This window comes from Molothrus aeneus, chromosome 4 (genome assembly GCF_037042795.1).
Source record: "Molothrus aeneus isolate 106 chromosome 4, BPBGC_Maene_1.0, whole genome shotgun sequence".
NCBI lineage: Eukaryota > Metazoa > Chordata > Aves > Passeriformes > Icteridae > Molothrus > Molothrus aeneus.
In genome coordinates, this window is record NC_089649.1 from 5115476 (window position 1) to 5127598 (window position 12123).

General features: G+C 38.5%; 1 protein-coding gene across 5 annotated transcripts in view; it reads right to left on the reverse strand.

Moving 5' to 3' along the window:
* Nucleotides 1–12123, reverse strand: part of INPP4B (inositol polyphosphate-4-phosphatase type II B) — a 291680-nt gene that overhangs the window by 103256 nt on the left and 176301 nt on the right. For all 5 annotated transcript variants that reach the window (XM_066549472.1, XM_066549473.1, XM_066549476.1 and 2 more), the window contains 2 exons: nucleotides 4852–4963; nucleotides 2761–2833 (listed from right to left, as the gene is read on the reverse strand). In XM_066549472.1, coding sequence (XP_066405569.1) covers nucleotides 2761–2833; nucleotides 4852–4963 — 185 coding nt within the window. The remainder of the gene's footprint in view (nucleotides 1–2760; nucleotides 2834–4851; nucleotides 4964–12123) is intronic.

Below are 12123 nucleotides of genomic sequence, written 5' to 3' on the forward strand. Positions count from 1 at the left end.
GCATCAAGCCTAAAAGTCAATGCCATATATTTACCCATCCATATTTTTGGACATTCTCATTTTTTAATATGAAGACCTCTGTGCTTTTTATTCCATGCAATATCCTTCACATTGCTTCCCCTGAAAGTACAATAAAAAATAATAAAAGATTGAATACTCTGGTTTTATTTTCATTCCCTAGTGAACATAGATCAAAGCACATCACTGTCATATATTAATTTGCTAACAGTGTTCCTATTTATATCTTTCTTTGTAGCATTGGAATATGATGTGTATTACCTCAGGAATAATAATTACAGCTTTCTTAATTTTGCTTAATTTCAATTACTTTCATTATATTTCTTTTAATTTAGAATGCAATTCGTTTACATGTAAACAACTGGCAAACTCTCCAGCATTATAAATAAATAACTGAATTTTGAGATGTAAATTCAATCTCTGGAGATATAGATGGAATAGTGATAAGGCTCTGAAATACATTGCTTATTCCCACTCACTCAATAAGCATCTCATAACTCACTGGAGGGCTGAGAGTTCCCTATCCTAAGATTTAAATTTCAGAAGAATGCCAGCATGCTTCTGTACCTACAAGTTTAAGGATTCGCAGAGGCTTTTTTTTTTTCAGTTTCATCATTTTGAAGGCCTGATAAACAAAAATAAACAGAAAGTAGCAGAAAGCTTTACAACAGCATACACATGTACTAAATATGAATGTATATGGAAAACATACTGTTCTGGGGGTAGTTCTGTATGAACACAGCAGGGAAAGCAGTGCAGGCACTGTTGATGTTATCAGGTTTCCTGGCACTTCTGCACAGGTATCCATAGGAGAAATCCAGTCTGTATCCAGGCAACACAGAGAGCCTTAATCCACAGGAAGCCCAGTCACGGAGGTATGCTGGGCAAGAAGTCTGATGGGTTGGGCAAAGAGGCTGACATTATAAAAGGAGAGCTAAAATTTTTCTAAGAAAAGAAATCAGGAATTCAATAAAAAGGGTAGGACTGACAAAACCTGGAATCAGTGCCTGGTGTCAGCAGGAAAGTGGAGGTGATGCTGCATGAGAAGAGAAAGTCACAAATACAGGAAACAGACTGAAGACTAATTATTTATCTGAAAAAAACTTCCTGTGAGTGCAAACTCTTTCCAATATCCTGCATGCTGTCATTTCTTGCATATGCACCTCTTTCCCCTCAATTCTTTAAAAAAAGCCTGACAACCCAAAAAATTACAAAAAAAAAAAAAAAAGCTCTTCGTGATATGTTTGACTTTATAAACCCTAATAGGGTTGGGTGGGCTTTGGTTTTATATTGTGTTTGTATATGACAGTAAAAAATGTGAAAACACTGTCTAGATACACCAGAGAATCACATGGAAATATTCTTGAGAAATTGATTGAGACTTCAATATTCCCAAAACTGACATCTACCTTGGAAGTTCCAACAAAACACATGCACAACCTACAGCATTTTTCTACACAAAAGAAGTCAACAAAAAAACCCAATCAAACCTATACAACGGAGGCAACAAATAAAAAAAAAATCAGTTGTGAATCGGTATTGTTCTCTGACAGAAATGTCATTTCTTCAAGTCTCACTCATCTGGATGACATACAGAATCAGAATCAAAGAACTGCACTGGGTTAGATCAAATCCTTCCACTGGCCTCTGTATCTTGTGTCCAAGAAAAGCCATAAATATATACCTGGAGACACAAGATACCCTCCGTGCCCCCAGCTATTTCCAGTTCAGGAATTTCTGGAGCCAGATGTAGTTCCAGTACATTCAGAAATTCTCAATTAACATCTTTCTCACTTTGAATTGGTGAAAATAGATGGTATTTCTCTAGAACATACTTTTTCTGATTCTGATCTAATCTCAACAACTCACAGAAAAAAAATACAATATTCACACATATATGGAAGAACTTAATTTTTGGCAGTTTTTAGTGCTTCCTTCAGACTGCAAAGCTGATTCAGAAAGTCTTCCATATCAGAGAAGTCAGAGGAAAAAGTTTCAGGAAAGATTTTAAAAAGTTGTAAAAGTTTGGTAACATTCCTCCTCAACTGTATGCAGCAAACACAGAATTCTTGACAGTGCTGTGGTTTTAGATGACCCACATAACTTATTTGTGACATTGTTATTGCAGAGTAATAGAGATTAATAAACCTGGGCTAATAAAAGTTTTATGGCGCAGCATATCAGCATGTAATATTTCTCAGCATAATGAAAGAAAAACAGATCTAGTTTAACACCATGCACTCAAACCCAAGTTGACCTAGAATTGAGACTGCCTTGCCAACAGCTCCCTTCGTTCTAGGACAGATAGTTTCCAGATCAATCTGAAACTGCCACTTCATCTGTTATGAGAGAGATTGATTGTCCTGGGTATTCACTTGCAAATAATGCATAATTATTTTACAGAATGCCATGCAACGACATGACAGAAGCTCATGATGTTAATTCCATGCCCATGGAAGTCACTGACAGTCTGATTTTCAGTCACTGAAAATCACTGAACAGTAAAGATGCAGGAGATGGAGATTTCAGCACTGCTTCAGAAAGCGCAATTGACACCCATTTATTCAAATCTCTCAGTGAAATGATAACGCCAAACATGTATAGAACACTAACATATTGAACTTAAACATCTATGCAGCATTTGAAGAGACATTTATGAGCTCTGCCACAAATCTGTGTGATTTCTTCAGGACCAGCCATAGAGTTGCCAGAGCTGTCTCTTACAGATATTGGAATTCTTACCTGCATTTAAGGAAGGCAGGTTGTCTTTCCCACTTATGCCTTCAGTGGCTGTACACTCACGAACCAGTGCACACTGCAAAAGAAATACAACCACAAATGTGACACATTCAGGGGGTCTGAGATAAACCCATGGCAGTTTATAAAAGGTAGGCTGAAAACCATGAGTGATAATAATATAAACCTCCAAAGTCTTACTTATAATTTACATTTTTATCTTTATATTTCTGTTCCAAGATACTGTAACACAATCAGAATTACAGCCAAGATAATGAAAAAATATGATCAGCTGTTCCATAAGAAAACAGAAATGTTTCCAACCAGTATTATGGCAGAAATGTTGAGAGATAGTAATAGTTTAGTTTAACAATAAAAATATTATTATTTATTTATTTACTTTATTATAAAAATTAGGCACTTTAGTTTAAAACCATTTTTGACAAGTTCTGTGCTTTCAAAGAGGTTTCTTTAGACAAAGCAGTTTTCACATGCACAGTGCAAGAACAGACTTCATTAATTTTTAAACAAGGGAAAAGCAGGAAGCACAAAGAAGTCCTTAAAATGTGCTCAGATTTTGTGATTCAAGTAATTTGTTATACAAGTGAATTGGAATATTGCTTTGATAAGATTAGTGCATGAAAGTATAAAAAGTTCATGGAAAAATCAAGCAGTGTACCCCTGCACATAATACTTGTAATGCTCCTCCTACCCCCATCCAGAAAACAAATGGGAGTCTCCAAAGATCATAGGGAGCTCTGTTCCTAGGGCTTCCCCAGCTCCTAGAAGCTCAGTGGAGAACTCAAGGCAGAGAGCAACACATGATGTATCCTCTACCAGGCGATATCTGAAAATGAATTTAACCATCACCTTCCTCTTGTGTGAGCAATCCCTGCATGTAGTTCATCTAAAACTGAGCAAACCCAGTTCAAAACTTATTTATTTTTTACTAATTCAATGACTCATCATTCTCACAAGTGCATCCTCACTATCAACCTATAAACCAAGACTGTGTTGCAACTGATTTGTACAAACCAAGGACTCCTTTAAAGACCACAGAAAATACATTGGTCATGAGTCTGGTCTCTCTTTACAAGTATTAGGAACCCCTAGAAAGATGCTGTTAAAGCCTTCCGTGTCCCCCAGGCCCAACAGAGCTCATTAACTACATCTCCAATAACTGCAAGGAGTCTCATTCCACATTTTGCAGTGGAAGAAAAGCAAAATAAAAGAAAAGGCTGAAAAAACAGCTCATGTTGCCAATATTGTGCAAGTTCTACAGCACAGCTTTGTGAAATCAGGCAGATTTCACAGCATTTGTTGGCTTTTTGGAACTGGTCACAATCATCTACTGTTTTAAAAAGGCACTGAAGTTCAATGCAGTGAAAAAAAAAGTGTGAAATTTACCCTCAGAATTTGACACAAAAGCAGATTGATTCTGCTATGCAGAAAAGATATTGAAAATAATGTCCTCTGCTCAAAAAATAGTCTTATATGTAACTTCCAAACAAAAAAATACTGCATTGCCTGTAGCAATATTTCCTTTTACTCAGGAAGAACAGAATACACCATAGTGTTAAGCAGTAAACTGTCGTATTAGGGCTGCAAAAAGTGCTCCCATTGAATGCAGATGATGAACCTGCCCCTTTGCAAGGCAATTTACCTCTTCTTTGCTTTGCCTGTCTATCATTCTTCCCAGCTTTTCAGTATTGGGGGCACAGATGGCACATAAAAATCAACATAAACAGGACTTCAAGGGCAGAAACCAGAGCAGCTATCCCAGGGAAAAAGAAGCTGTATTTATGGCATCTCTCTGGACAGCTTTTATCAGAAGTGATCAAATATATTCAGTCGAGATAAAAATAAGCTATTTTTTTCTTCAAGAAGGAAAGAGCCTAGGAAACTCAGGTTAGAATATTACTCTGTACATCATTTTCATGAATTTGGGTTTTTTTTTTGTTGAGGGAGATAAGTTTACACAGTACTTTCTCCAGAAATTTTGTTTTAAGTTCATAACCCAATTTGGTAATTAGTATTTTAGACATCTGGTACAACAGATCATTCTAATTAACTTTGTGCAATAAACTGAGTCTCTACCTTTTGATCCTGAGTATCTGCTGTGATGTGGTCTGTTTCCCCCTCATCTAGCTCTCCCATCTTCATAAGATTGACTTCAATGGTACCAACTGTCTTTCCACCATCAGATGTTCTGGAAAAAAAAAACCAACCCATGACACTGGGTCACTTGCAGCATCAAATTCTTTCAATTAGAATAACATCAGTAAATATTTAGTGCCCTCTTCATTCTGTAAAGTGGAGTCACCGTTACTGAGCTGGTTATTTACCATCACAAACCAAATGTTAATAACAATGAGGCAAACTTCTTCAGAACAATCACAGTTTTCATCACAAAACTGAGGACAGGTAAGTGCTAGAAATGGTGCATGAATCACTGCCAAGTTTTCATTCTAGACCTTATCCTCTTTGTGGACCATTGGATAAAGGGCTGTAACACTGCACCAATATTCCACTTAGGATCTGCAATCCCAATGCAGAGTACCTGGCTTTGCTTCCTAACAACCTGCAAAGAAAGGACATGGTGTATGAATAAAATCCCTGCAAAACCAAAACAGGGAAACTGATCTGAGTATCACGTTTCCCTTTGTAATCCCTCCACAGAGAAATTATTCAGAATCCATCCCATTTCTTGAACTATATGGGAATGATAGTATAGTTACAGGTGAATTCCTTTATTATCATCCCCATGAATAGTTTACTTTCAATTAATCAAAAACAAATAACAATTCAGATGTACATCACCAAGAGAAGAGCATCGTTGACCACCTTTTGGAAGAAACAAGGGTTTAAACTCCTGAAAGATACCAAATGCTTTTTCAGCTTGCACTGGCAGCACAGCACCAAGTTGATCTCCCCTGGCTTATTCTGAACAGCTAGATTTTTTTTTTGGAAAGGAAGGAAAGAAGAGTAACTGATAGTTTCATAATAATGAGGAAAGGGTAACAAAAGGCACCAAGCAAAAATAGACAAAAAGGAAATGATGAGACTAAGTTCAGCACAATTACAAAAACACAGCGAGGAAGGAGAATCAAAACAAATGTGTGTGAGGCAATACTGTGTATTTTCTGAGCAGTGGAAATGAAGAGTGATGAATCAGGAAAAAAGAATACATAGAAAGTTCAATGTCATAAAATCATAAAACCACAGAATTATTGAATATGCTGAGTTGAAAGGGACCCATTAGGGTAAACAAGTTCAACTCCTACAGTAGAATCTCAAAAAATAGTTACCCCCAAGCTTTCAAATTAAATAATTATTTTCCTTGAAAACCATTAGGCTTTACTATGCACTCAGTAGAATCCACTCATCTTGCAACTATACAAATCTGGTCTTCTGTAAAACCTTGCAAAATAAACATAATTCTTCATATTTTACATGTGAAAAACTTCATCTGCTCTAAGCCAAGTTAATTACTGACAATAAAGAGACTATTAAAAATGAACCAGTTCCAGATAGTTTTGCAATTGAAGAAGCCTATATTAATTTAAAAAGTACCCAGAAGAAAAGTAGTAAGGGTTCAGTGTCCAAATTGTGCTTATGAGCAGAAATATGTAATAATTTTGAAAGGGCCTTCTGAATGAAGAACTTTCCCCTGAGTTGCTACAGCCTGGTGGTTTGACTTCTCTTCTCCTTCTTGTGTCCAACCAGCACCCAAACTGGGCTCTGTCAACAAAAGCACTGCAGCATTCCCAAGCAGAAAGGGAATACAGCAGATGTCAGCAAATCACATCTCTTTAAAAGCCAAAGTGTGTGGTTATAAGACTGAACATTTTTCAGCAGCTTAAGGTGTTCTGATCAAAGCGTCAAGCGAATAAACTGATCCAAGCCAACAAGGCCTGTTGCTCCAGTAAAATGGAAATGCTAACTACACTTTCTCATCCTTGTCTCTTGTTCTTTAGAATCCTCAATATTTCCCTTGGTGCTATTATTAAAAGCTTGGCCTCAGTATGACAGTGAGCATTGCACTGTTTGCCTGCATGAGGAGCAATATGTATTTTGTATGGGTTTAAAAACAGTGACTGCTCTAACTTCACTTTTATATTTTTTTTATTATTATTTTCTTCTCAGAATCACTCCTGTTCTGGTCTAACACATATTTAATATTACAACCTGTTATATGTGTTACCTGTTAGAGAAGGTAATGCAACACAATAAAACTAAACAGTGGCACTTGTTGCATTGTAGCTGCACTTCCTTCTCCAGTTCCTATCTCCCCACACAGAAATATGAAGACACAATTAACAAAAAAGCCAACAACAACAAAACCAACAAATCCCAAAACCAAAGTTTCTTCTGAATGCTACAGGCATACAAATCAACAAAGAGCTCTACAAATGCCCAGGGCAAAACTGCTGTGAGCAGTGTCAGAATGTGATTTTAAAACAGCAGCAGTGCTTGACAGCGTTCAGCTACTTGAAAACATGCATTTTAAACTTTCCAGCAATATCATGAGATTAAAATTTCATTTGAAAGAAAATTTTAAAAGGGAATCGGAAGTGATGCAGTGGGAAAAATAAGAAAAGCTTAGTGATCATACTTTAGTAGGATAAAACCCTGTATAATTTTACTTTGCACTAACAGTATTGAGCGCACACACACACGTTATGTACACACTTCATGTCCTTTGCCTGCAGAGATGAAAAAAACCTCACATATACACCCCATTTAACACAGCATCAGATAAAGAATTAACTGGTTTTAGGATATTCATAATGCATTAGAATGAGATCAGCTTATTTGCTGTAGTTCAATAAAGCTGAGAAGGACACTCTGCACTCACATGGTGCAGTGAAGATGACCCTGCATCAAACTGCTTTCAGTGATGAGTGAGGAGACACTATATCCCCACAAAGCAAAAGACTGCACCTTGACAACCTACTTAGGGTGAGTTGGGATGGGGGATATTGCCAAGAGAATAAAATCAGTATCAACATAAGAAGCCCATACATGGGACAAAATCCACCTGGCTCATGGAGCTGGAAATTTGCTGCTATTTTTTAGCACCCTGGCACAAGGATCAGCAATCATCTGATACCTGTCAGCAGAGCACCTGCATTTGAAATAGATTTCTCTACTATCCCAAGTCCTGAAGGATCCCCAGGTCAGTATTAGTTCCCTCAAATGTGAGGGAAGGAGACAGCCAGTAACACCATGAGCAGCAGGAATTTGTGCCCACCTTACTACTTCTGGCCATAAAATGTTGACCAAGGCATCCAGAGAGAAAAAAGGTAACAAGCTAGTGATGGAAAAGTAAGTGAACAAGATGGACTGAGAACAGCAGTCGTTTGCCTCCAATAGTGACTTCATCAAGTCTCATTACTACATGCTGAATATGCAAATTTACGCCTGCTAATTGGTTCCTATGGCCATACACCTTTCATCCAAAAAAAGAGAAAAATATTCCATAACACAAAGAAAAAAAGGAAGCAGACTTCACATCTGCATGGCAGTGTTAATTATAAAAGACAAAATGACTGCCTGAAAAGCAAACTGCATGACTGAGTCCGGCAGGCAGCCCCTTTCTCCAGTATATAATACACAATAAATGCAATTAGCAAAGGCTAACCTATAGATTGTCATAATATTAATTTCTCTGCTGGTATAATATATTTTGATATATCCAAGCACAAAAGTACCGTACTTACAGAAAAATGTTTATCTGTGAATTCACAGTGAAGCCTATTACAGTAATCAATACTGGTTTTAAACAAGTCCACTGTAAATAAAATTCTGTTGCATTCTAAGATAAATAAACAAAATTTTGCAATGCTCAGTTCCTTCTGTTCTCATTATTTCAATGTATAGTTGATTAAGTTTCATGTCAGAACACATTTCACCTCAACTCTATTGGAGAATCACCTGACTTATAAAGTCAAGCTGTTGTTCACCAGCTTCCTGAGGTGGATGATACAACATGAAGCAGCCAAGAAACAATTTCAGGAGGGAGACCAAGTACAACTAGTTGTAGACAAATAACTATGGAATTTTACTAGGGAAAGGCAGCTAAATATATAACATTTTGTAGTCATCATTTGCTAGGGAAGTTATGCTAAGTACATAAATGACTGCAGAAATTACTGTGCAGCTTTCCAATTCTCTCTAGTTAGTTAAACTTTGAGAATATTACTACTACCAAAGTGCAGTTACATGTTTTATGACCCAGTGAACTACAAGCTGTTAGGAGGGTGGGAAATTAGGAGGAGTTTTTGGCAAAAATAGCTAGGTTTATCTCCTTTCTTTAAAGAAAGTTTAGTCCTGTCCAAGATTAATGAAAAGATGACAACTAAAATTAGATAGCTAGAAAAAGAGATATTGTCCAAGAGCTGAAGTACTGAGATATGATTAAAGAAGCCTGTAGAGTACGTGACTGACAGACATACAGAGACACAACCTCCCGGACAATCTGTTGTTGGGAGTTGGGCTTTCTCTGTTCTTTCCTTATTACTGTAGAATTTCTTCCATTGAACTGCTAAGAAACACAGAGCTAAGTGGCTGAGATGGGCAGGGAGGGGCAACTCTTTGAGTTTTTGGGAGTTTGAGGAGGGGGGCAGAGATACTGCGAGAATGGGGGCAGATAAAAATAAATAGAGTTGGGGGCAGATAAAAAGAGATGGAGTTGGGGGCAGATAAAAAGAGATGGAGTTGGGGGCAGCCTCTCTCTCACTGCTGGGCTTTGTGGGAGGACGGTCTGACCTGTGACTTGGGGAAGGAGTTCACTGCCACCACCATAACCCAGCAGGAACATTTCTGTTACTGGGCCCCACATCCCCCTGCCCTGCCAGGACACGCCGCAGGTTCCAGTTATTGCCGTAGAGTTTTGAGACATTCTCACCCACTGCCCCGGGATTTCTGCTCATCGTGCTGTTACAGCCTGCTGCTTCTGAGAGCCCTGCTAGATCGGCTGCGCTAGATCGGGTTCTAGGGTGGAGCAAAGCCGCTCTTCCATCGCCTCCCGTCCGGGCCCAGCCGCCATGGCCGCGTCCTCCCTGAGGCTGCGCCACAGCGCCCCCTGCGGCCCCGCGGGGATCCCCGCGCCCGCCCCGCGCAGCGGGAGCCGCCAGCGCCCCTGCCGGCCGTGCCCGGAACTGCCCCGGAGCGGAGCGCGCCGCAGCCCGAGGCCGGCACCGGGTTCCTGCTTCTGTTACTGCTGATGCCGTGGTTGTTGCTGTTTGTTTGCTTTATTACGCACACTAGTAGAGAACTGTTATTCCTACTCCCATATCTTTGCCCGAGAGCCCCTTAATTTCAAAATTCTAATAATTCGGAGGGAGGGGGTTTACACTCTCCATTCCAAGGGAGGCTTTTCTGCCTTCCCTAGCAGACACCTGTCTTGTAAAACCAAGACATCTGTGTAATTGATGCCCTCCCTCTTAGTCCATCTTTGTTTAGCTCCACTGCTATGGAGCTCCTTGTCACAGAGGCCAAAGGATCAGAGCGGTACTGACACCACCCCGGTTTCACAGTGACGTACCCTGCTCACACTTTTGTCAGTGTCTTACGAGAAGCATGTCAGACAGATGCACCTTATTTTTGCAGAGAACACAAGACAGCACTATTGTCTTTTTCCTTTGCTGCTTCTTACGTGTAACTAAGTGAAAATCATATCAAAATTGCCCAAGCCAAAGAGGCCCTTCCTGGTAACAGGCAAACTACCACCACAGGGAAAGGGGCTAATGGAAGCGCTGATTGCTAGCTCTTGGCAAAAAGCCATAGAGCTCAACTAAGAAAAAACAAAACAAACCAAAACCCCCAGCATATTATGCTGTTCTTAACAGAAAGGCATGGTAAAAGATCCTCTAAACTTAAAAATTAAATCTTCTAAAATAAAATCTGCTTTTATTGCTAAATTGGCAGCCAGTCTACCTATCTCCTATTTAGAAAGGAAAAAAAACGCATGATTTTATTTTTTTCATCAGACACACTATATCTTATAGTCAATATTAAGAAATGTTCTCCTACTGAAAAACGGTTTTGTTGCATTCAACAGCCCATTTTTTGCCATTCATCATCACAACTGTATGAGAAAGCTGGAAGCAAGTGACATTGCATTATCATTGCAAAATGAAACACGCAAGCCTATAGAAAACATCTCTCTTCTTATAAATTCCATATTGGAAACTGCAATCCCACATCTCTAGTAACTAAATTCCTCTGCCAACATGTGTTGTGTACACTGAAGTAATTCTACAAATCAGCCTTTCTGTGTTTTGATGATTAGCTACAGGTGCACAGATCTACCAGAAACATTCAGCCCCCAGTTTAGGACACCTTTGGAGGAGAAAGAACAATGGAGAAGAAAAGACAATCAAAATAAAAACTTCTTTTGCAGAGGTTTTGTAACTTGTGTCCCTAATCACTATGAGGGCACAATGGCAGGAAAACAGAAAAGTAGAGCTCAGCATGTCAACAGTAAGAACTTGTAGACACATGCCAGCTCACCACAAAACAACAGAAAAATACAAGAATGTTCCTTTGAAAACACTTTTATATTGTTACATTGTACCTCAGAAAGACAATGGAAAAACATAACTAAAAAAAAGGAAAACAAAAAGAAAACTCAGTTAAAAATTAAGCAGATTCTATGATTACACCAATCTTTACGGGGCACACCACAGAGCTATTTCTGGGCCCTTAAATCTCCACTTTAAATCTAACAGTGGACTATCTCAGTCACAGGCATGCCCTGATAAACTCCTATCCAAAGAATATCAACAGGAATTAAACAGAATTTCATGCTCTGACAAGTCCCTTGATATATCCTCTATCCTCCTGAGAGGTACTAATACCACAGGGTGATTAGAGGAAAGCAAGCCATCAAAGAAATGTGGATAATTTCTACTGACTTTCTGCTGCTCAACAGTCACAATCAGAAAACAATCCCACTTTTGAAAGGTTAGGATGTTTTTCTTGAAAAAATATCCAACTGACTAAACCCTACCATTTAATGTGTCTGCAAATTAATTTAATTGGTATATTTGTCTTTTAGTGTTAGCTGAACAAAGAGGACAACCAAGACTAAAAATATTAATTAAAACCAAATTTTTCATCTATTTCTTACAAGTTTTCCATCTTAACTTTTTCATTATAAATTGGATGGCTGAGATACAAAATATTTACTCTGAAACTGAAGCTTTCCATTCTGTCAATTACTGTGCCACCGTTTGGAGACAATCTTTCAGATCAAATTTTCAATATGCCAGTTAGGGAAACAAAATTTATCCCAAAGAGCCAAAGACAACTTGAATTCCTGTAAGAATAGATTGTTACAATCACTAAGCTGGAATTCATTTA